At 40.5% G+C, this 25060-nt stretch overlaps 1 protein-coding gene across 1 annotated transcript; it reads right to left on the minus strand.

Annotated features, from left to right (window-relative positions):
* Positions 1-20163: 20163 nt before the first annotated feature.
* On the minus strand, positions 20164-21108 carry LOC308267627 (olfactory receptor 52B2-like; the record flags this gene model as incomplete). Its single annotated transcript, XM_080702465.1, has 1 exon — positions 20164-21108. One exon carries the CDS (start codon positions 21106-21108, stop codon positions 20164-20166), a length of 945 nt encoding a protein of 314 aa, XP_080558591.1.
* Positions 21109-25060: the final 3952 nt, after the last annotated feature.

Consider the following 25060-nt stretch of genomic DNA (forward strand, 5'->3'; position numbering starts at 1 on the left):
CACTTCAAGGTCACAAATGGAATGTCACTGTCTGGAGAAAACTATCAGAAGTTGTCATTAAGCCAGGTGTGGTGGTGCACGCTTGTAATCCCAGCGTTCAGAAGGCTAAGACAGGAGGATTGTGGTTTGCAGACAGCCTCAGCTACTTAGTGAGGCCCTCTGTAACTCAGTGAGACCCTGTTTCAAATAAATAATAAAAAATAGGACAGGGGGTGTAGCTCAGAGGTAGAATGCCTCTGGGTTCCATCTTCAGATCTGCCCCACCCCCCACACAAAAAAAGTTGTCATTAATTTTACTGTTTTATACCAGATACTATGTCTCCCAGATATGAAGTATACAACATTGAACCTTCCCTGTGATGTTAGTTGTTGACCCATTTTATCTTCTCTGAAATTGTTTAAATATCAGTTCTTTGTTACCGGCGGGTTCAGTCCTGTGGGGGGCAAGTCCACTAGCGGTCGGGGGCCTCAGAAAGATGGGTCAAAAGGCAGGCGGCGTTCTGCAGATCCTTATCTGCAGCGGTTCTTTTCCCCTCTATGAATTCCTTAAGTTTTTAGTTACGACGCTTTGGAAAAGAACCTGGGGTGGACAAAGGCTTCTTGAGCCAATGACACTTTATTACAAAAACCCAAGAAATTTATACACTTCACCAGTAAAGTTAAGAGAAACGGGGGCGGTCTTTTAGCTGGCTGTTGGCCCTCGAAGAATTAACTTCTGTTTCTCTCCAAGGTCTTGCAGATAAGCAGCTCCAGGTGGCAGCCTCCCAGGATAGTCAAGGCTTGGGAGCTTCTCGGGAACTTTTCCTGGAACTTTCCATCTTTTGGGCTCAGTTCATATAGCAAGTGTGGGGAGATGTGGTGATTCAGGTGGATGTGATGGAGTTTTTTCAGGTGTTGGCATCTTATCTTTTAAATCTGAAAGCTTAAGCATACTCACAACACAGTTTGGCAGACAAAATACCACAAACAACACCACAAGGTTCTTAGTTCTAATTGTCAGATGTATTTCCTTAACTGCTGAGCACTCTTCTTTAAACAACAAGCCTATTAAAAGAATCCACTTCCCTGTCACAAACTCTCTGCAACCTGCTTCTAACTTTCTAATTCCTTTCTTTCCCAGTTGGGACTTTCTTATGATAAGCTCTTCTTCATGCAAAAATACTTTTCTTACTCTTACGGTATTTCTTTTCCTTCATACATATATATTTAGAATGTCTGTCCTTTATTTTGTAATATTCATTTTTAACTATGCGGCCAGTTTTTTCTATCTCCTGGGGTGCTCACACTGAGGTAAAAGTTAACAGTCTTTTTCTTTGGGTCTATTGTATTCGGGCAGCTAAGTTGTTTCTTTAAGGTCACACACAAAGTTTTTCTCTGTCTCTAGGCAGGATTTCAAGGGTGAATAATTATTTTGAACTGAGCTACTTTTGCTGGAGTGATAGATAATGATGAAGGTTGGAGGCCATTTGTGATTGCTGCAGCTGGGGTGCTTATCACAGTACCTGAATTCTGGCTAGTTTCTCATTATTGTTGAGCAGAGCCAAGGACGTTTAGACAAATTATTAGAAAGTTTATCTCCACGGACTCAGTTTCTTTTTATAGTCCTAATTTCACATCACTGGAGCAATTCGTGTAGAAAGTTAAAAGAAATAATAGTGAAGGGTATCTAAAAGTGGGGGGTACTTTAGCCAGAGACGATACCTCCTTCTCGGGGCGTTTTTGCCGATTAACTATGTGGAGTGGGGTTCTCAACACATAGATGCCGAGGCAGCAGGATGTCTTGGCAGTTCTTCATGTTGTCAATAAATGCTTTTTAATCTACTTTTTAAAGATTTTGTTCACTGTCAAGTTGCTGGTAGTATCTAACATCCTGTATTGATGGGGTGTGTCCATACAGCACCTAAGGAGATGCAGCCTTCCTCGGCCTGAGTGGCCTACAGCCTAAGGCAAAACTTTAAGTAAAGTGATTCAGCAGAAAAGGGGCAAAGATGGTGCCTGGAGGAAGCTATGAAGGTGTGGTTTCCCCATTCATTATGGGTGGAGAGACTGAGCAGTTTTCCCTTTAAAAGAGGTTCCGCACACATGAATGGCTCATGTACTGGCCTGGGATTGGCTGTGAGCTAAGTGCTAGTGACTTTTATCCCGGATAGGCTAGGCTATTTCCCATGGGAATTCCCCTCATGGTTTGGTGCTATATATATATGATTGCTTGGAGAGAGATAAATGAGACCTTGCTTGACTTGACTCCCGGCTCGTGGGTTTGTGTTCAAGTCGTCGGTACTCATCATCTCACCAAGCCCCACCAGCTGTCGGGCTGGATTCCTGACAGTCTGGTGCCCTGTGTGAGGCCCCCTCTTTATCCCCTAATGAAAGAAATCGCTGGCGAGTCAATCAGTCTTCGGGTGAGTATTCCCCCCCTCCCCCCCCGTATAATATGGGGAAGTTCAGTTCTAAACCTGACCCTGCCCTAGAATCCCTTGACTCTTTCTCCAGAGCCGAGGACTTAACCTCGCTGATAACCAAGCCACCCAGGCCTGGGGGTACCTTTTAAAAACTTCCCCATGGCTTCCTGATAGTAATCTTTATGATTGGGATACCTGGGATCAAGTTGAGGGGATGGTTAGGAGAACCCAGACAGAGCAAGGAGAGATCCCCCCCTTTGCGGTTCTCCCTACCATCTCTGCGCGCTTAAAAGTTGTTTTCCCCCGCGACCCCCAGAGAAACTCGCTGACCATATCCCCAAGCCAGCGAAAAAGGAGGCTGCCAAGCATACACACCCCTCTGGTCCCAAAGCCCCTAAAAAACCTCCTGATCCCTCCGATCCCTTTGGGGATGCCAAGGACTCCCCACAGTCCCTTTCCCCGGCCAATTCCTTCTCCATACCCTCTGCTCTGCCACTCTATGCTGACGCAGGGAGAGTCGGAGGAACTGTGGGCCTCTTTCCCATCAACATCAACCCGGGAGCAAACCGTCCAGCCTCCTGGTACCCCTGGGAACCGCATGATCTCAAAGAGCTCCAAAAGGCGGTGGCAGAGGACGGTCCCAATTCCCCCTGGGCAGGTACCCTAGTGGAAGGGCTGGCCCATCAGGCTTTAGTCCCCCGGGACTGGAGAGACCTAACCAAGGCAGTTCTCCCTGGGCCACTCTTTATGAAATGGATGGCCTATTACCAGGAGGAATGCCGAATCTAGGGGGAAAGAAATCAGAATGCCAATCCAGCCATCCCCTTTACCTATGGCATGCTTATGGGGACGGCCGAGCCGCACACCACTGGCCTACAACAGGCAGCCTTGCCCCCCCATACCAGGATCAGATTAGGGCAGCTGCACTGGCAGCATGGAGAAAATTAGACGATGGTCCCACTGAGGCCCCTATTGTGGCAATCACTCAAAAGCCCAGTGAGGATCTACCTACATTTATAGAGAGAGTATATAACAGCCTTAAGAGGAAGTTTCCGGCTGGTCCATTAAGAGACAAATTTGTCAGAATGCTAGTGTGGGATGGGATGACAGCCGACCATAAACTGGCCTGCGCAGGGTTGAAGGGGCATACTTTAGAGAGATGGATCGTGGCCTCTCAGGATGTTGGCTCTATGAGCCATCAACTTCAAGCCATGACAGCTGCGATAAAGGAAGGGCAACGGGAGGGCCTACAGACTCTGATACAGGCAATGCAGCAGTCAAGGGTTGCCCCTCCCATGTGTTTCAAATGCAAAAAAGAGGGCCATTTCCACCGATAGATAGTGTCTGTCCCAGGCTACACCTCCTATGGGAGGAGGAAAGAAAGAGGAAACCCCCCCCCCCGGACGCCCTGCCCCAAATGCCGTAAGGGCTTTCATTGGGCCCGGGACTGCCGGTCCAAATTTAACTTAAAAGGAGGAGCTTTTAACCTCCCAAGGGGGCTTCCCCCAGCCCCGGTAAAAAATGGGTTAAGACCCAAGATGGTCGTCACAATTGGAGATAAAAATTCTAAATATTTAATTGATACTAGAGCCGATCGAAAGCGAATTGGGTTCAGATCCCCAAATCCGAAGTGGCAGAGATGGTTGCCGTGAGGCATCCAGTGCGGTAACACGACCGATCCCGGAGAAGCCGGCAGGAGCCCCGGGGAGAGTTCTCTTTTCTTTGTAAAGGCCAGGGCACCCTGGAATGGGTTCACCCCAAGAGAGGGGCCTGTGCCTTGGAAAGCATCGCGGTTCCGGTGGCGTCCAGTGAGCTCTCGCTGGCTCTTGAAAATCCAGGGGAGAGGGTATAAATCTCGCGCCAGGCCATACCCATATGCTCAGCAGGTCTCCAAAATAAACAGCCTCTGGCATGTTGAAACAACAGCAGTTAAATATGGGACAATAGGTCCTAAAGAGATGGGCGAGCGCCGTTGCGAAGGGACAGGGATGGCCTGCACAAAAGTTCAAGCCCTATATGTAAAAGAGGCCATGGATTTTCATAGATTAACCCATGTAAATTGGAGGGGATTAAAACACAAATATCCTCAAATCCCTACGAAGGGTTTAAAAAGAATTGTTCGCACTTGTAAATCATGTCAACCCTTCTTGCAAATACCCCCCCTTCAATTGTCCAGAGTTAATCCAAGAGGCCTATGCCCCAATGGATTATGACAAGTGGATTAACTCATTTTCAACCATTTGAAAAAAGTATATTTTTGTTTCCATAGATAACTATTCCAGGGCTTATTGGGCCTCAGCTCATTTGGGTGAAAAGACAAAACATGCTATAAGTTATTTTCTTCATTGTTTTGCTATTCTTGATATTTCTGAACAAATCAAAACTGATAATGGCCCTTGTTTTATTAGTCAACATTTTGCCTCCTTCCTTCAATTATGGAAAATTAGTCACACTACGGGCATTCCATATAACCCAAAAGGACAAGCTTTAATAGAAAAAAAATCATACCCTAAAGGTTCAATTACAAAAACAAGGGGGAGTCACTACCCCCACATGATCAATTAAGAAAAGCATTATTAACCCTAAATATTTTAAATTTTTCAAAAGACTCCAATCTGTCCCATTTTCATAGGCATTGGACCACAGAGATTCCCTTTTCCTCCATCAAAGTAAAATGGAGAGATACCCTGACAGGAATGTGGAGGGGCCAGATTCCCTCATAACTGCAGAAAGGGGCTTTGGGTGTGTCTTCCCCTATGATGATAAGAGACCACTTTGGGTCCCAGCAAGAGATATCAAACACCTGCCTACAATAACTGGTAATTATGATTCCAGGGAAGAGGAAATCCTGAAATTAGTCCTTTGTTTTTTATTTTAAAAGAAGACAGTCATGAAAACCCTAATGTTCGTCATCCTGTCCCTGCAAATACGGTATAGTATGCCAGGCTTTGGAGACGCAGGTAAGGCAAGGGAAATATTAAATCCAGGCCTTTGCATCCTTGCCTCCCTGCTCTCCGATATAAATATTATCCTTGGGGAGAAATCAATGCCCATCCTCCCCTTTTGCTTGGGGAGGGTGAAAAAGGAGAGCAGTGCAAGCCATTCTGCTCTTAATCGGCCTGGAGATTACTGCCGGAACTGCCATGGGTGCGGCTGGCCTTGGGATGGCCTTTGAGTTACATAGGAGACTCCCTCTGAATAATTGATGGTGTTAAGTCTGTCTCAGAAATTGTCTGAGACTTACAAGCCCAATTAGATTGCCTAGCCTATGTGGTATCACAAAAAAGATGGATATTGGATTTATTAACAGCCGAAAAGGGAGGCATCTGCTTATTTTTGCAGGAACAAGATAAGATTAAGCAGCTCCAACATGATCTAGAGAGGCAGCGAGGAGATCTTCAGGAGAATCTGTTCTGGACCGGCTTTCATGGACTTTTGCCCTATTTTCTTCCTTTGTTGGGCCGCTTGCTGTTTATCATAGTTTTGTGCATCGTAGACTCCTGTGATTTTAATAGATTAGTCTAGTTTCTGTTAAAATCAACCAAATAGAAGTATATTACCAAAGGCTTGCCAGCAAAGAAAATAAATCTTGGGTTTGGTGCTCTGAATATGACCACCCCTTTTCCGCCTTACAATTTCCCCAGATGGGAAAAATCACAGCATGTTGAAGGGCTGGTAGCCAATGATGGGTAAGATTCCCAGGGGCCATGGAAACCTAAGACAGGAAGTACAGCATCAATCTGTACTATCCAATGATGGGTAATCCCTGGTACTCGATGGGGACAACCTAAGACAGGCACAGTCCCGATAAAATAAAAGAAAAAGGGGGATATGATGGGGTGTGTCCATACAACGCCTAAGGAGATGCAGCCTTCCTCGGCCTGAGTGGCCTACAGCCTAAGGCAAAACTTTAAGTAAAGTGATTCAGCAGAAAAGGGGCAAAGATGGTGCCTGGAGGAAGCTATGAAGGCGTGGTTTCCCCATTCATTATGGGTGGAGAGACTGAGCAGTTTTCCCTTTAAAGGAGGTTCCGCACACATGAATGGCTCATGTACTAGCCTGGGATTGGCTGTGAGCTAAGTGCTAGTGACTTTTATCCCGGATAGGCTAGGCTATTTCCCATGGGAATTCCCCTCATGGTTTGGTGCTATATATATATGATTGCTTGGAGAGAGCAATCTCCAAGCAATCATAAATGATAAATGAGATCTTGCTTGACTTGACTCCCGGCTCGTGGGTTTGTGTTCAAGTCGTCAGTACTCATCATCTCACCAAACCCCGCCAGCTGTTGGGCTGGATTCCCGACACTGTATCCTAGATATCATTAAAAGAGTTTAAAGTAATTGAAACTCTTCCATAACCTCACATTTAGTTCCTATGTTCTCAACTAATATTTTGTATCTTTACAACTTATTCTCTTCAGTACTGCATCTTCTACAATCCATTTTTCTTCCTAATTGTTTTTTTTAATGTGAAAATAAGAGTTAATTTTGTGTATACAGGTGTTCTTATACCTTGTAAGCATTCATCATCATCTCTGCCATTTAAAAAGTACTTTTTTTGTGTGGTACTGGGGTTCCCGGAAGCCCTTCTCCCTCTGGGCTACACTCCCAGACCTCTTTTATACTTTTTTATTTTTGGAAACAGGGTCTCTTAAGCCAGCGAGGCTGGCTTCGAACCTGAGCCATCCTCCTGTCTGCGCCTCCCAATCGCGGGGATTACAAGTGTGCACCACCACACCCGGCTAAAAAAGACTTTTAATAGCTGTATGCCTGACTCTGATTCTTAAAAGCTTGCTGCTATAAGCTTTAATTTGCTGCTATAAGCTTTAATTTTATGGTACTGGGTGTGGAACCCAGTGCTTTTTCACCTCCGGGCTATACTCCCAGACTTTTTATTTTTATACTTTATTTGGAAACAGCGTCTCACTAAGTTGCTGAGAGTCTCACTAAGTAGCTGAGGCTGGCTTCGAACCTGTGTGATCTTCCTGTCTCAGCTTCCCAAGTGCTGGGATTACAAAAGTGCGCCACCACACCCAGCTTAAGCTTTAATTTTAATAACAAATATTGGCTAATCAATGCACAAGAATTATCTCAATTCTGATCAAAGTTGGCCTTGATATGCTCACTTTGCTTTAATAAAGTCTCCCCTGAATTTCCATAATTAGTTAGCATCAGTAGAATGTTGCTTGCTAGCTGTCAAAGTAGATTTTATTCCCACTTGAAATCTGTAATGAAGAATACAAGGATGAAATTTTAAATGCTTTTTAAAAAGCATTGAGGGACTTCCGGGAAGATGGCGATGGAGAAAAGCGGAGCTTACGAGCCCCGCTAACAACCAATCTCTATTACTACAAAATCAGCGCCTTTAATAGTCAGAAAACACCATCAGCAGAGAAACAAAAAATGTAATTACAAGGGACAGAGAAAAAGAGGGCTGGAAAAACAAGACACAGAAAGAAACCAGATCGCAGTGCTGCGGCTGGAGCCGCGGTGCGGAGCAGTGTGCGCCATCTTTCCTTGCAGCACCAGACCCCAAAGAGGAGGGGGATCAGAACGGAGCTCAGAGCCACAGAGGAGATACGCCAGTCTCACGCCCGAGAATGCGGCAGCAGCGCCTTACTGCTGGCGGCAGCGGTGAATTCACCGGACGGCACCAGACCAACGCCCTCAACAGCCCACCAGGCTCCAGAGAGGAACAGCGGACAGCGAGCCGAGGTGAGCTGCTGCGGTACAGCCGGCCAACATTTGGCAGATTTTTCAGTGCAGGGAGCATCTAAAGCTCCCAGTGGCTGGGCTCAGCACACCCTGCAGGGACTCAGAGTGGAGCACAAAACCAGAGAAGAAATACGTCAGCCTCATGGCCGAGGGCATGGCAATGGCGCCATATTGCCACTGGCAGCAGCAGCAGCGAATTCACCGAGTCCACTACAGCTCCATCAGCGCACTCAACAACAGTGAGTCAAATTGCGGCCCCTAGAGAAGAAATCCCAGTACTGACTCCCAGGAACTTGACCCATTTGGGGAGTGGCGGTGGCAGAGATATCACACTAAAGGAGAACGCGCAACCTGGCACCCCCCATGGTCTAAAGCAGCCTCGATTGACTCCCTGGGTCTGAGACTCTGCCATGCAACCTAGTAAAGGAGTAGTGGGGACTGAGATATCACAGACTCGAGATCCAGAGCACCTTAAGTAAAGTCGTAGTGACCCAAGGGAAGAACCCAGAGAAGGCACACACTTTCAAAATCATGGGAAAGAGGAATAACAATGGAGCAATGAATGCCCAATCTAGAAGATCAAATCAGGAATATAACTGTAGAAATAATAAAGGTGTTTTGAAAAGAATTCAGAGAGAGCCAAAAAGAGATAAAGGATGCAATTAATGAAGTAAAGGCCTCAATTCAAAGTACAAACAACTGAGTAGACCACATGGAGAATAGAATCTCGCTCTTAGAAGATGATCACTCCAAAAATGAACACATAGTTTCTAATTTAGAAAAAAAAAAAGTCCGATAGCCGGAATCTGACATTGAAGAAATATGGGCTCATTTTAAGAAAGCTAACCTAAGAATAATTGGAATAGAGGAAGGAAAAGAAGGTGAAACCAAAGGGATCAACAATCTCTTCAAGGAAGTAATAGCAGAAAAATTTCCAAACATAGAGCAAGAGGTCGATACACAGGTCCAGGAAACTTATAGAACCCCCTTTAGACAGGATTGGAGAAGAGGATCCCCATGCCACATAATTGTCAAAATGACCAACGTGGAAGCCAAGCAGAGAATCTTAAAGGCAACAAAAACAAAGGGCCAAGTGACATTCAGAGGCATACCAATTAGAATCACTCCAGACTTCCCAAACCAAGTCATGAGAGCCAGAAGGGCTTGGAGTAACATATTCCAAACTCTGAAAGTAAACAACTTCCAGCCAAAAATTTCCTACCCAGCAAAACTTTCTATCAAATTAGATGGAGAAATAAGAAGCTTACATGACAAACAGAAACTCAAGGAATTTATGTCTTCAAAACTAGCACTAGAGAAAATACTCAAAGAGATTAACTACAAAGAAGAATTAGGTAACACACACCAGAACCAGAGAAACAAGATTTTCCATTCAACAGACAACTAAGATTGGTTATCTTTGGAGATTCATTATTTATGTTAGTCTTTTACCTATCTCTAAATTGTATTGTTTGCTTTTATTGATGCTAATTTTTAGGATTTCTAGTTGGAATATTAATATACCTTCAGATATAGCATTTGGAAATATTTTATCCCATTCTATCAGTAACTTTTAACTCCGTTTACATTGTCTTTGGATATACAATATTTTTTTTAATTTTTAGGGAGTTTGTTTACCCTTCTGTTGCCTGTACCATTGAAATCATATCCAAGAAATCACTGCCAATTTCAATGTTGTGAGGTTTAATGACCCAGATTTTCTTCTAAAAGTTTATAGTCTTAAGATTTATATTTAGGTCTTTTATCTATTTTGAGTTAATGTTTGTATATGGTGTTAGGTAAGGGTCCAATTTTATTCTTTTTCATGTAATTATTATTTTTCAACAATATTTAGTTAAAAGATTATTATTTCCACCACCAAATGTTTGTGGAAACCTTGTCAAAAAAAAACTTGACAATATATGAAAGAATTTTTTCTCTAGGCTTTTATTTAATTCCAATGGTTTATATATCTGCCTCTATAACAGTACTACACTGTTTCAATTATTGTATCTTTATATGGTTTTAAATCAGAAAATATACATCTTCAGCTTTGTTCTTTTTCGAGATTATTTTGGGTATCTAGAGTCCATATTTCACATTAGGATAGATTTTTTTCTGAAAAATAAATAAATAAATGTATGATAATTTCACCAAAAAAAGAAAGAATATTCTCTAGTAAGAAAGAAAGCAAAAAGAAAAATTGAAATATTATCTTTAAGTCATCAAAAACTTGGTATCAGACAAATAACACTGTTATGTGAGATTATCATTGTTAATTTGGGATAAATTGCTATAATCCTTGATGTCAACCACTAAGCCAAGCCTGGGAAGGAGGGATGGAGAGAGATTGGGGTGGGGATCGGGTAGGGGCTAATTGGGCAATGTGTGCATGTATGTCTACAAAAGTTTTTTTTTATCCCAATATGATGTATGAATACAGTGCACCAATACAAAAATAAATGAAAAGGGATTGATTTTTTAAAATTAAAAGCAGTCAGGAGTACAAGCTTATTAATGCTACTCTCACAGTTTTATCTGTTACCTGAGGCAGAATCAGAACACAGCTCAGAGGACAATTACCTTGGAGCACATATACCAGTCATTGTGACCCAGTCCACTTCCCAGAGAGGATATTATATGCAGAAACGTTCACACACCTATTCTGAGCTATATTTTTATTATTATTAATTCATTACATGCCTGCTAGCTCTCACTCTTGCTCTCTGCAGTGCTGAGGACCAAACCCAGGGCCTCATGTACACTAAGCATGTGCTCTGCTACAACCTTAGCCCTGCAATATAAATTTCAATAATTAAAAATCTCAATATAAAATCTATCTTTCATGGGGAAAAATGATTACCTTTCCAATAAAACACTAAAGACACTTGCAGCATTAACACTAGCATATAATAACATATAAAATTAAATTGTGCTGGGTGTGGTGGCACCCGCTTGTTATCCCAGCGCTTGGGAGGCTGAGACAGGAGGATCACACAGGTTCTAAGCCAACCTCAGTTACTTATTGAGGCTCTCAGCAACTTAGTGAGACCCTGTTTCCAAATAAAAAATAATAACATAGGTCTGGGAGTGTAGCTCAGAGGTACAAAAGCCCCTGGGTTCCACCCCCTGTAACACACACACACACACACACACACACACACACACACACACACACACTTAAATTGTTTTCAGGCAAAATGGGCATTGTGGTTTATGTCTGTAATTTCAGGACTTGGGAGGCTGAGAAAGGAAAATTAAAGATTTGAGAACAGCTTCAGCAATATAGTGAGACTCTCAGTACACGAACAAGACCCTCTTTCAACATAGAGAAACAGGACGATTGTGGTTCGTGGCTAGCCCCAGCTACTGCTTAGTGAGGCCCTTTGCAACTCAGTGAGACCCTGTTTCAAAATAAAGAATAAAAATATGGCTGGGGGGGTGTGGCTTGGAGGTAGAATGTCCCTGGGTTCCATCCCAAGTACCACACACACAAAAAAAAGAAAGAACGAAAGAAAGAAAAAAGTGGCTGGGAGCATAGCACAGAGGTAGAATGCCCATGGGACAATCCCGAATAATACACACACACACACACACACACACACACACACACACACACAATTGTTTTAGGCACCCAATACTTGACATTCAAAAGGATAATTTGTATTTCATGTAAAAAATACCAAGAAGCAAGCCAGGCGTGGTGGTGCACGCTTCTAATCCCAGCATTTGGGAGGCTGAGACTGGAGGATCATGGATCACGGACAGCCTCAGCTACTTAGTGAGGCTTTCTGCAACTTAGTGAGACCTGATTTCAAAATAAAGAATGAAAAATAGGGCTGGGGGTATAGCTCGGAGGTTGAATGCCTCTTGGTTCCATCCCCAGACCCACAAAACAAAACAAAACAAAACAAAACAAAACAAAACAAAACACCAAGAAGCAACTGTCTTTTCTTTAATGAAGAAAATGCCTGCATGAAAAATTTCAGAAACTCCTGGATGTTATCGCTTTTCAAAAGCAACTAAATATAATTTCTCATATGAATATGGTGAAAACAAAGGACACCTCAATATATATGAATTCTGCTGGCTACAAATGTGAATACTTAAACTGCTTAACTGCTTTTATAAAAGGTATAAAATGAAGAATGCTTTTTAAAATTAGGAAATTTGCAGGGCATGTTGTTACATGCTTGTAATCCTAGTACCTGTGAGGCAGAGACAGAAGAATCCCAAGTGTTCTACCTGCTTCAGCTACTTTGTGAGGCTCTCTGCAACTTAGTGAGACCCTGTTTCAAAATAAAGAATAAAAAAATAGGGCTGGGGGTGTATAGCTCGGAAGTATACTACCCCTAGATATTCCCAGTACCACAAAATATAATAAAATCAGGAAATGTAAAATGTTGCTTTTTAAAAATATTGATTGGCAGTCTATTTGCAGTTAAGGAAAATATTCTATTCTGTATTTTATCACTCTATGTCCTATGCATGTATCTCTAAATATTAGAATTTTATATGGTCAAGACAATAGGGTTTGCTATAGTATAAATAAGTTGTGATAATATCAAATAGTATCAACTTCTAGGATTCTGATAAACAAGGAAAACAAGTCTTATAAAGCCTGTGCACTTCATGTATGGAGAAAGAAGCCGTTCTGAAAGTCTACTGATGATGTAAAACTGAAGTTACTGAGATGACAAGTATGTTAATTAAGTTCACAAAAATCCTCAGTTCTGACTTAGGGAGACATAAAGTAAGGCCCAGTGGGATAGGAAGCCCAGTAATGGCTGCAGGAGGGCTGAAAGCAGAAAGTCACAATGATCTGTGGGTTTCCTACCTAGAGGAAAACTAAGGGGTCAGTAGGACCAACACCAGTGATGCACGTGCTGCGACTGCAGTAAGATGCCAGAGTGCACAGAGGGCCAACTTAAATAAATATAACTTAAAAATAATTCTCAAGAACCTATTACAACCAGGAATGGTGATGAACACTTGCAATCCCAGTACTTGGGAGGCTGAGATAGGAGAATTAGAAGTTCAAGGCCAGCCGCAGATACTTGAGAGGCCCTTGACAACTTAGTAAGAACTTTTTCCAAAATAGAATATAAATAGGGCTGGGGGTGAAGCTCAGAAAAAGAGCACCTCTGTGTTCAATCCCTGATACAAACTAAAAAAGAAAACTTATTGCATCATGACACTTTGACTCTAATGCAGACCTAACAAATTATTCTCTTAACTATAGTTGTTTTCAAATCATCACTCTTTACTTTAGCAAGCAAAAAATTATAAAATCAGGCTCTTAGTGGTGACAAAATTCTCTTTTTCTCTCTCAAGTGATTATGACTTCTTGGGTATGGTCACCTTTACTAATTTCATTCTGGGTGTGTATATCAGGTATCCTGGAATAGAGACATATTAGGGATAGACTTTGTATTAAAAGACTCACAATGATCATCAGTACATCAGCTCCACTTTACTGTAATGTGTAGCCCAAGTGGTGTGAGAGTCAGGTCAATTATGCTATATCCAGAGAGCTCAAAATCAGGAAAGGAGAGAAAACAGTATTTTATGTTTTCATATGGAAAGGAGACCACTAGCTATCACTCAATTCTACACACAAACCTAAAGGGTCTCCTCCACAATCCAGCCGTTTGCTATGTAAATAATTCTAAATATTTAGAATGTTTCCATTTTATTCCTTCTAGAAATGTGAATACCTAAAACGACTGAAGCCCCAATGTTGCCACTTTGAAAACTTAATTTAGTAATCTATTTTTGGATATAACTTTTTTATTTGTGATGATAACAGAGAAATTATATTAAAATTTTACATCATAGTAGCTTAATGGACAAATAGCTACAGATTATTTTCCTAGAATGTGATATTTACATGTTTCATGGATTTAGAGACTAATCAAGTAAAAATATTTGACCTTGCGGGAGTGCACACAAGCTTTATTTAAGTGATATATTGACAGGTGTGCAGTGGGTGAGGAATAGAAATTCCTCTTAATATGGAACCACAGAGCTTAGAGCTTTACCCAGCTGTGATTCCTAAAAGATATGGTTCCTTTGTAACAGGACTGAAAGAAGTATTCCTAAATATACTTGGAATGCTGTCTCAGCTTTCTGTATGTTAGGGACATGAATTTTCTTTTGTCCTTGAATCTGGAAACTTTCTCCAGGTGTAAACTGAACAAAGAACTGTGACCTTTCTATTAAGGTATCTGCCCTCAGACTTCTGCTTGATAAGCTAACTTTGGCTTTGTGTAGAGGTATAAATTGAGAAACATTTTTGTTGACTGACATTTATCTGACCCCTAGGAATATTCTTTGAATCATTTCCATCTTTGTTCATCATCAGGTTCTTTACTCACCACAAAAATCTCACCACCTCTTTTCATATCATCAAGTATAAGACTTTACCCCTATTATTTTTGTACTTTGTGTAGTCCTATACAAATTCTTGTTCAAATGTACCTTAGCTTTATTATAGCACCTTTTAATTTCAATCTAAACCACAAAAGCCAGCTACTACTAGATATCTCAATTGCTCTGGAACAGCTGGCACTGTGGTGACCATACACCTGTAATCCCAGTACTTTGAAGGCTGAGACAGAAGGATCACAGGTTCTTGGCCAGTCTTGGCAACTTAATGAGGCCTCAGTAACTTAGGGAGAAATTGTTGCAAAATCAAAAGGGGGAAGGGCTGGAGATGTAGCTCAGAGGTAGAATGTCTCTGGGTTTAATCCCCATTCTCAACATTCTCAAAAAAAAAAAAAAAAGATTCTGGGAACTCCTCCTTAATTTATTCCTTCAGGCTTCATTTAATAAAATATCTTCTAGCCGGGGCCTAGGTCTCAGGACTCGGGGCCTCGGGCCGAACTGCGTGTAGCACGCCAGACCCCTGGAGAAACCGGGCCCAGTTCCTGGGACCCGGGCAGGGGTCAGGCGGGGCACGCCAGCTGGGGCCCAGGTCGCGGGACCCTGGGCCCCAGGCGGATTAGTGCTGAGCACTCTAGACCCATGGAGAAACCGACTGGGTTACAGTGCTATTGAGTGAGTGCCAGATGCCACTACCTCCTCAAACCACATATATTGTCTTCTCTTATTAAAAAAAAAAAGGAAAAGAAAAAGAAAAAGAAAAATATCGAAGAGGAGTTAAAAAAGCCGTTGTGGATGCCAGGACACTGGAGATGCAGACAAAACTTATCTAAATGCAATGGAACTTATGGAAAAATTCTCTGTGAAGGAGGACTGCTGTTTCTCTATATTGTTAAGAATCTTGGACATCACCTGTAAGGAGAGAGTTTAGCGGAGACCAAGGAGAAAGGTGGTGTTGAAAGAGTTCTCCGCGATGGCGGTGGAGACTTGTATTCAGGAGAAGCAGAAACCGGATCCTACCAACCTTATTTTTTTAGAGAAATTACAGCAAATGTCGAATGCTTCCTTCACGCATGCTTAGGAACACTGGACAACATTCAGAGTGGAAAAGAGCCTGGGAAGGATTTGAAATGGTGGAGGCAGTGGTAATGGCAGTGGCCAGTACTCAGGGGAGGCAGAGATCTGATACATTACACCTGGAACCTTTGAAATAATAACCCCAGAGACAGTGATCGGAGCCTGCTGAGGGGTTAGGTGGGTGCCGGGGCCAGTGGCCGACATCGGAGCTTGCCGTGAGGCAAGGCCACTACTGAGGCCTCCGAGGCCGGGATTGGAGCCTGCTAAGGGGTTAGACCGATGCTGGGGCCAGCGAGACCAGGATCGGAGCCTGCCTTGAGGCATGGCCAGTGCTGGGGCCTCTGATGCCGGGATCGGAGCCTGCCAACGGGTTAGGCCAGTGCTGGGGCCAGCGATGCCAGCATCGGAGCCTGCCGTGAGGCAAAGCCGGTACTGGGGCCTCCGAGGCCAGGATAAGAGCCTGCCGAGGGGTTAGGCCGGTACTGGGGCCAGCGAGGCCGGCATCGGAGCCTGCCCTGAGGCAAGGCCAGTACTGGGGCCTCCGAAGCCAGGATAAGAGCCTGCCGAGGGGTTAGGCTGGTGCCGGGGCCAATGGCCAACATCGGAGTCTGCCGTGAGGCAAGGCCACCATTGCGGCCTCCGAGGCTGGGATCGAAGCCAGCTGAGGGGTTAGGCCGGTGTGGGGGCCAGTGAGACCAGAACCGGGGCCTCCCATGAGGCAAGGCCTTTGCTTGAGCCAGCGAGGTCTGGATCAGTCCACTGAGTAGCCAGGCCACTACTGGGGCTGTCAAGAGTGGGATCTGTACTTGCAACGCAGCATGCACAGAGAAATATCGCAGAAAATATAAATCAGATGCTTCCCCTAATCAGCAATAACTAGGAGGAAAGGAGCAACAGGAAGAGGTTGAGATATAGAAAGGGCCCTATAGTGAAGCAACTAATGTGATCAATCAGAGGGTATGGAATAGTGGAGGACGGAGCCTCTTTAAAAGGCAGGAGGTACATAAACAAATGTATCAAAGTTAATAACCAAAGAAGCATGGGATCGAGGGAGTGGGAGGGAATGGGATGGGGGCTGGATGAGGGCTAACTGGATGATGTGTGCTTGTATATCCTCTCAAGTCTTGTACTCCAATGTGATTGATATATGACTACAAGGCACCAATTTAAAAAATTAATTAATTAAAAAAAGAAAACCTTATATAAATCAGAAATGTGAGTCTCAAGTCACAATGATAAGAAATTCACTTTTGTATTGTGGTAAAATATATATAAGAGAAGTATCATTTTAACTGTTTTTAAGTGTGCAATTAAATGGTATATTTACACTGTTGAGTAAGTATCAGCACTATCACTAGTATTTTTTCAGCATCTCAAATTGAAACTCTTCACTCAATAAACATTAACCCCCATAAAAAAAAATATCTTCTAGTTCCTTCATGGGCCATAGTTTGCTAATGTTTTGTTGGCATGCAGGTCTACCAGGTCCAGTTCTTTGAACATCATATATTTCACTCATTGTGGGTGATCATATTTTCTAGGCTTCCAAAACCTAAATACCTCATGAGTTCCATATCCCAAGGTTATCACAAAGATATTAAGTCTTATGTTGTAGAGGATTGATCTGATATCAATACTCTGTTTAGCTTTTAATTAATTTCCCCCATTATTAGTGTCATTTTGTTTTTAACCTGAATTTAAAATCTTTTCAGAGGTAGCAAACCAGATCACCACTCTTAAGTCTCAACATCTATTCTTTCTCAAATGTGACCTGAACTTGACATGGGAGACTTACAAGCTTGAAGAACGTCACTATCTTTTGAGCCTCACCGCTCCTGAGTTTTTTCTTATCACCATACATGGTAGATGAAAGTTAATTATATTCATCAAAGAAGGCTCTGTGGCTTCCCAGCTTTACCTTTAAATAGTGGTTAATAATAGCTTTATTTCATTCTCTTTCTCAAATATATTAAAAGTCCTAAGAATGGCCATATAATTTTATGGTCTAAATAATTGTGATTTGTGTTCATTTGTACAGTATTTTCCAAATACACCACTCTTTATATTATACTTTTTTCTCCGGAGACAGTGGTTTCCGACCTTAAACAACATAAACTTGCATTTACATCCATACCTAATTGTACTTATTATTTTCTTTGGATAATTTTTTCATAACTTAAAACTGTTCCCAATACATTTCAGATCTATACTGAAAAATAATACGAATACTCTACCAATGTAGTCTCCGTTTCCTGCGTTCTCAGACTACATCATCTCTGACAGCTTATAGCACATTCCAGAATGGGAAAGGATTGGCTCCATATCTATGTTAGTTTATTTTATGCAGCTTCCCAGATAGTCTATCCCCACCAGATATACGGGGTACAAAGCATGGGTGTCATATGCTTTGATGGGTCACTCTAGGAGTTCAGTACACATTCCCTAAATGAGACATTTTCAGGTAAGAAGCTGTGTGAATTATTATGTGATTGCTAACCTGGTTCTGACTACTTCTGAATATGTGTAGCCATCAAATTAGAAATAAGTGAAGGTGCTTCTTAACTACTAACTAAAATTCACACACACAAAAATGCATTATCACTGTGAGAACGCGGGCCAACGACATCCTAGTTCTCTTACTTTCACCTGTGCAGTGTCCATGCAAATACAGCTGTGAACTGGACTCTGAGAACCCCATCATGCCTGCTCTTCCAATTGTGTATTTCCTCATTGTTGAGTCTTCACCTTTTGTATGCTCACTGACAAATCTTTATTATTTGTCATCAGGATTAATGAAAATAGACTCCTAACTGATCAAATTATTTTCACTTTATCTTTTTACAATCCAGTTTAAACATGGATGCTGCAAAATTTCTTTTTAAATTTTAGACTTTTTTAGGATCATGATAAATTAACTAATGGAACCAAATTGTATGTAAAATTAAAAACGTATTGCCTTTAATTATGTAGGTTGGCTATGACAAACAACATTCTGTGGATATACTAACTTTTTTGTGCTCTTTCTATAACATAGTTTTAAAACTTGAAACAGCAAACATTAGTAAGATAAATATTAGCCAGGGGTGGTGGCATATGCTTGCAATTCCAGATTTGAGAGGCTGAGTCAGGAGGATTGTGGTTCACGGACAACCTCAGTCACTTAGTGAGACCCTTTGCAACTCAGTAAGACCCTGTTTCAAAATAAAGAATAAAAAACACAGCTAGGGGTGTAGCTCAAAGGTAGAATGCCCCTGGGTTCCATTCCCAGTACCACAAAAGAAAAAAGAAAAAAGAAAAATATTTAAGTGTCAAATTTATTTTCTAAAATATTAATATCTTAATTTACCATTCAGGGAACAGTCACATAGAGGTATTTTGATAAAGATCAATACAGCTATTAATCTTAAAGTTGTTAATTGAATTTCACTCAAGTAAAATGTAAAAAAGTGGAACATAGAAGGTTCATATAATTGGCAAGAAGATTAAGATTTAGATTTTTTTCAGTACAACATTGTTTATCACAGGCACAATATTATTCAACATATGTATCTGTTAAGGGGGCTGATCTCTAAGTGTTTACCACAAAAGATAAAAATACAAAATAATTTAATTTGGAGGGCATTAAGTTTGAAGTCCTTTAGAAAAACAGTTTTTAAGCTATTGTAATTTCCTTTCTGGAGTCCAGACTTAACTCATGGTTTAAGAGATACATTTGGAAGCTGGGCATGGTGGAGCACCCTTGTAATCCCAGCATTTGGGGGGCCGAGATCGGAGGATTGCAGTTCGCAGACAGCCTCAGCTACTTAGTGAGGCCCTCTGCAACTCAGTGAGACCCGGTTTCAAAATAAAGAATAAAAAATAGGGCAGGGGGTGTAGCTCGAAGGCCGAATGCCCTGGTTTCCATCCCCACACCCACAAAAAAAAAAGACATAAATTTGGGTATTTAATTTTTTAAGATATATGAAATCACATAGATGAAAAGGAAAAGTGAATCTATAAGAAAAATAGCTTTGAATATTTTTATTAGTACAATGTCTACCTCTCAGTTCCAATCCATTAAATATTACTCACCATGATTTCATTTCCTTTTAAAGACTTTTACATGGAGAAATAGAGCTTGTTACTTACTTATAAACTAATGAATATTACGTATATTTATTTATATTATGATAATTTCTCATCATATATCATTTTTATTTACTTAAGTAGCTATACTATAAGTATGTAAGAAAAATATCAACACAATTTTTGCATAATTATATTTACCCATATCTCTTATAGTATACGCCTAAATTGTGTTTCTAATTCATGTGACATGACATGATTAGGTAAACAGTGAAGTTAATAATAACATGTTCTACTGTTGTATTACACATATAAATATTTGGGAGAATGCTGGTTAGAAAATTTCATAAGAACTGTATCTTGATTACGTTTTCTAGTTATGGGCTGAGTTCTTCTCTTATGTCGGTTATTCCTTACCACATGAAACCCCAAGCCTGGAAGAAATTATTTCTATTTTTAATCAAACACAACTTCCAAATCCACAGCCCTAAGTCTACTGTCCGCCACAAGCACCAACGTTAGTTTCTTTGACAGTGAAGGATTCGCAATACCCACTCCCGTATTTGTTTAGTCCGTGCCCCATAAATCAAGGGGTTGACCATGGGAGGCACCAGGAAGTAGAGGTTGTCAATGATGATCTGTAGATGGGGAGCCATACGGTAGCCTAAAATCTGGGCCAGCACTGAAAAGACAACAGGAGAATAAAAGAGACCAATGACACAAAGATGTGAGCCACATGTGCTGAGAGCTTTACCCCGCGCTTCCCAAGATGGTATTCGAAAGACAGCATGAAGAATAAGTCCATATGACAGAATGATAAAAAACAAATCAAACCCCACAGATGCCACAATAACCATGAGGCCGTATACAATGTGGTCAGAGATGTCTCCACAGGCTATCATCACCACAGCCATGAAGGCACAGTAGGAGTAAGGGATGACACGGGTATGGAAGCTTTCCAGCCTTTTCCCCAGGATGGGTGCTGGGGTCAGCACTGCCACAGCCCTTGCCAGGAGAGCTAGGGCGATCTTCACAATCATGTTGTTACTAAGGATGGTTGTGTATCTCAGAGGGTACCAGATAGCCACAAATCTGTCAAAAGCCATGGCCAGAAGGATCCCAGACTCTATAACATAAAAAGACGGAATGAAAAACATCTGTGTGAGGCAGGCATCGAAGCTGATTTCCTTGGCATTCAACCAGAAGATACCCAGCATGCGGGGCACCGTGGCACTGATCAGGCACAGGTCAACGACTGACAGCATGGCCAGGAGCAGAAACATGGGCTCATGAAGACTCTTCTCCACCTGAATGACACATAAGATGGCGACATTGCCCAAGATTGCAATAGCAAATATCAGGAAAAAAGGCACAGAGAACCAGACATGGGAAAATTCCAGGCCAGGGATTCCAGCCAGAATAAATATCATGGGACGAGGGATGGAGTTGTTGCAAGAGGACATCCCTAACCTGAGCTTCTTAAGTCTGATTCCTAGGAAGAAAAGAGCAAGAATATTTTGAAATCACTGCATCACTGACAAGCCTACAAAATGCTAATCATTGCAAATGTTTATGACAATAACAATATTATATGATTAACAATCAAATTAATACTTCAGCAACTTGGGAATGAAAATGGGGATAATACTGAGCAATTAGCTCTGTAAGAAGGAAGAAGCATTTTCAGTGATAAATTCTCAATAAAAACATACAAGTTCACAGTTTAGATTCTCCTGAAGCTCTGATTCCATTTAATATTTAACATTTATAAGCCTCTAGGATTGTTTTCTAGATAGCAGGACAATGCTGTAACATAACAGACAAGGAGTCGAGGTCTGAACAAGCCAAAAGAGCAGATATTTCTTTCTTTTTTTTTTTTTTTTTTTTTGCAGGTCTGGTGATGGAACCCAAGGGCATTCAACCTCGGAGCTACAGCCCTGCCTATTTATTATTCTTTATTTTGAAACCAGGTCTCAGTGAGTTGCAGTGGCCTCACTAAGTAGCTGAGTCTGTCCGCGAACCGCTAACCTCTGGTCTCAGCCTCTCGAATGCTGGGATTACAAGCGTGCGCCACCACGCCTGGCTAAGAGCAGATATTTCACTTAAGAAAAATAAGTAGAATTTATGTTTTGGATGACAGATGTGGAATCTAAAAATTTCCAAATAGATGAAAATTTAGTATAATCCTTAATGATTTGTGTGTATATTTATTAGTGGTTTTATATGAGAAACAGTTTTGAGATTACAGGTAACAAATATTTCAACAAAGATAAGGCTTTACTATATTTTTATATATTGTAGTTCATGTAATATATTTACACATTTACAAATCATTAAATGCAGGATATAGATTAAAGGATATAATTAATCACATTAAAAAGATGCCATGCTAGGCACGGTGATGCTGATGCCTGCCTGTAATCCCAGTACTTGAGAGGCTGAGACAGGAGAATCACAGATTTTAGGCTAGCCTCAGCCACTTAGCAAGACTCTCAGCAAGTTAATGGACCATGTTTCAAAAAAACAGGGGAAGGATGCTGAAAGTATATAGCTTGGAGTAGAATGTCTCTGAGATCAATCCCCAATACAAAAAAAAGAAAAGAAAAAAGAAGAGGAAATCATACAAATATGTAATAAAATGACAATAAGACTAAAGAAGTGTGTGGTGTTGGGATTGAACCCAAAGGCATTCTATTTTATTATTTTATTATTTAATTGGAAGCAGGGTTATTAAGAGCCTCACTAAATTGCTGGTATCAAACCTACAATCTTCGTGACTAAACCTCCTAAGTACTGGGATTATAGGATTGGCTGCCATGAAGGGCAAACTTTTTAAAAACTATGATATAATTAATTTTTCCATTAAGACTGAAACCTCAGATTTGTTTAAAAACATTTCAAATTCATAGTTTTGCATAGTTTTATGAAGAACTATCACACCCAAAGATAAATTTTAATAAAAGATTAAAATATATTAAATATTACTACAAAATTACCTTAAAAATAAAACATAACTTTATTATTACTCTAGTTGTTTATTAACATAAACTATTAGTCTTTTTACTTTTATCTGTATATATTTAATTTCATCTTAATTTAGTGTTTCCAATTTATTTTAATGTCAGTGCATTGCTTTTACATTTTTTAAAATAAGCATGTTCTTATTTTAAGTATAAGCCAAGCATTTAAAATTAAAATTAAAAAATTTATAACAAAGTTAAGCTTATACAATATAAACCATGAATTGAGTTTTTTGCTAATTAATTCACTCTAAATATATAAAAATTAAAAACATAGACAATGTAAACTATGAATTGAATTTTTGCTAATTAATCAACTAAATATACAAGAGCTCAAAATAGTGTGGTTTATCTGCTAAAATACTATTATACATTTATTTATACACAATAAATTGAATTATTTGCTTATAAGGATTTCATAATTCAGTTACATTTGGTAAAAGATGCACCATAGCTTAGAAGTAGGCAGTTCTCTTGGAAGGTAACTTGGAGTAGTAAAACTGGAACCCTTTGGAGTGACACGTGTAAAACACAATCTCTGCCTTGCTACTATTCTGTGTGACTTATTCGAGTTTCTTAAAGCTTTGAGCCTCATTTCCTCATGTCAAAACATTAGATGAATCATATATTGAAGAGTAAGCATTTTACCCAACATTAAATCCCAATAATATATAATGTATACATGTTTCTGGAATCATTCTTTAAAGATCTAGTACTATAGAAAAGCAAATTTTCTTGCTTACCTTTGAAATACAATATTTTTAGATTTATGACATGTTTGAGGGAAAAATATTCTGTCATTACAGCTAGATTCTAGGGAAATGAGATGTGTTAAAAATTTAAAATGTGCATTTCAGTTGAATAGATGAGAGGATCCTATATAAAGAGCTGCTTCTAAACAGAAATAATCCCTGTAAAACCAGAAGCTCATTATATTAGGATTTCAAAGTACAAATTGAATAGTCATCTATCAATAATATTACAGATAAATATCTGTGTGCTAGTTGCATTGGGATATTATTGGAATTTTAAGCAATATACCAAGATTATTTTCTGAGCTATCAGAAGGATGTGCCATCAACTATATCAGTATTAACTATAATTAGAGACACCATTAATTTAAATATAAACATTAAAAAAATGCTTATTGTTTCCTAAAGAATGTTACTCATCATTAAAATTTTCAGAAGCCAGGCATAGTGGTCCATGCCAGAAATCCCATTATTTGAGAGGCTGAGACAGGAGGATAGTAGATATGAGGCCAGTCTCAGCAACATGAATAGGCCCTCAGAAACTTAGAAAGACTGTTTCAAAATAAAAAAAAAGTAAACATCTCTCAGAGGTAGAAAGCCCTGAATTAAATCCCTGGTACGTACACACACACACACACACACACACACACACACACACACACACTATATGGCAAGGCCAACCATAGTCTTATGAATATTAGTGATTGTGATATTAGCTTGAAAAGACTTGAGAATCTTTTTCATACATGACATTTTGCATCCAAGGCTTTTCTAGTTTTATTTTCCCCTCCTTTCTTTTTCAGTTTCCTACAATAGTACCTGCGAAGAGTTATGTGTCTGGTCACGATGAGGTTGAGACTAAAAAGTCCACTTGAGATCTGAGGAATACCAGAAAATCTCCAGAATAAGATGGAAGGTCTCAGCCTGAGGCAGATTTAAGCTGCTTTGTTTTTGTCCTCCTGGGTCCCAAGTGGTTTCTTCTGTTAGGCAGGATGCTGTTCTTAGCTTGGCTATTCTGGGGAACAAAGCCTAGAATGAATCATTAAGTATAGCACATGTCATGAGAGCAAACTAACAACCGGCATGTTTGGAGAAGCAGGATGTATGTATGGTTCAGCAAGGGAACCATTTATAATAGGGATGAGAGAGAGTAGAAGTAGTGCGATGATTACAGTCAACCCAGTGCTGCTTACAGCCGTGATTATGTACAAAATTCTCTAGTTTGTTTCAAAGTCAATTTTAAGCTTTCTAAAAAATTTCTAATAGCCTCAAGCCTACATAAGTAACACGTCACGTGGAATCAAGAGTCTTGATTTCTTAGATGGGATTAAAATCCACAAAGAGCTACAAAGATTATGCCCTATGTAAATATAAACTGATTAAATTTAGATCAGTTGAGCTAAATAAGATATAGGAAAAGAAACATAAAGAGGAGGGAAATAAGAGCGAGAGAGGATCTCTAGACAATAACCATCATACAAGGTATGATTAGGAGAGACTGAGTTTTGGAAAAACTGGCATGAGTAGGAAGCTAAACCTTTGAATAGAACCAAAGGGGGGAGACAAAAATTTTAAGAACTATTTTGTTAGAGAAAATAGTGCAATCTAACAGCCTGCAGATAATAGTCAGGGGTCTCTTTGTT

Source organism: Muscardinus avellanarius (assembly GCF_963383645.1).
Source record: "Muscardinus avellanarius genome assembly, chromosome: 1".
Taxonomy (NCBI): domain Eukaryota; kingdom Metazoa; phylum Chordata; class Mammalia; order Rodentia; family Gliridae; genus Muscardinus; species Muscardinus avellanarius.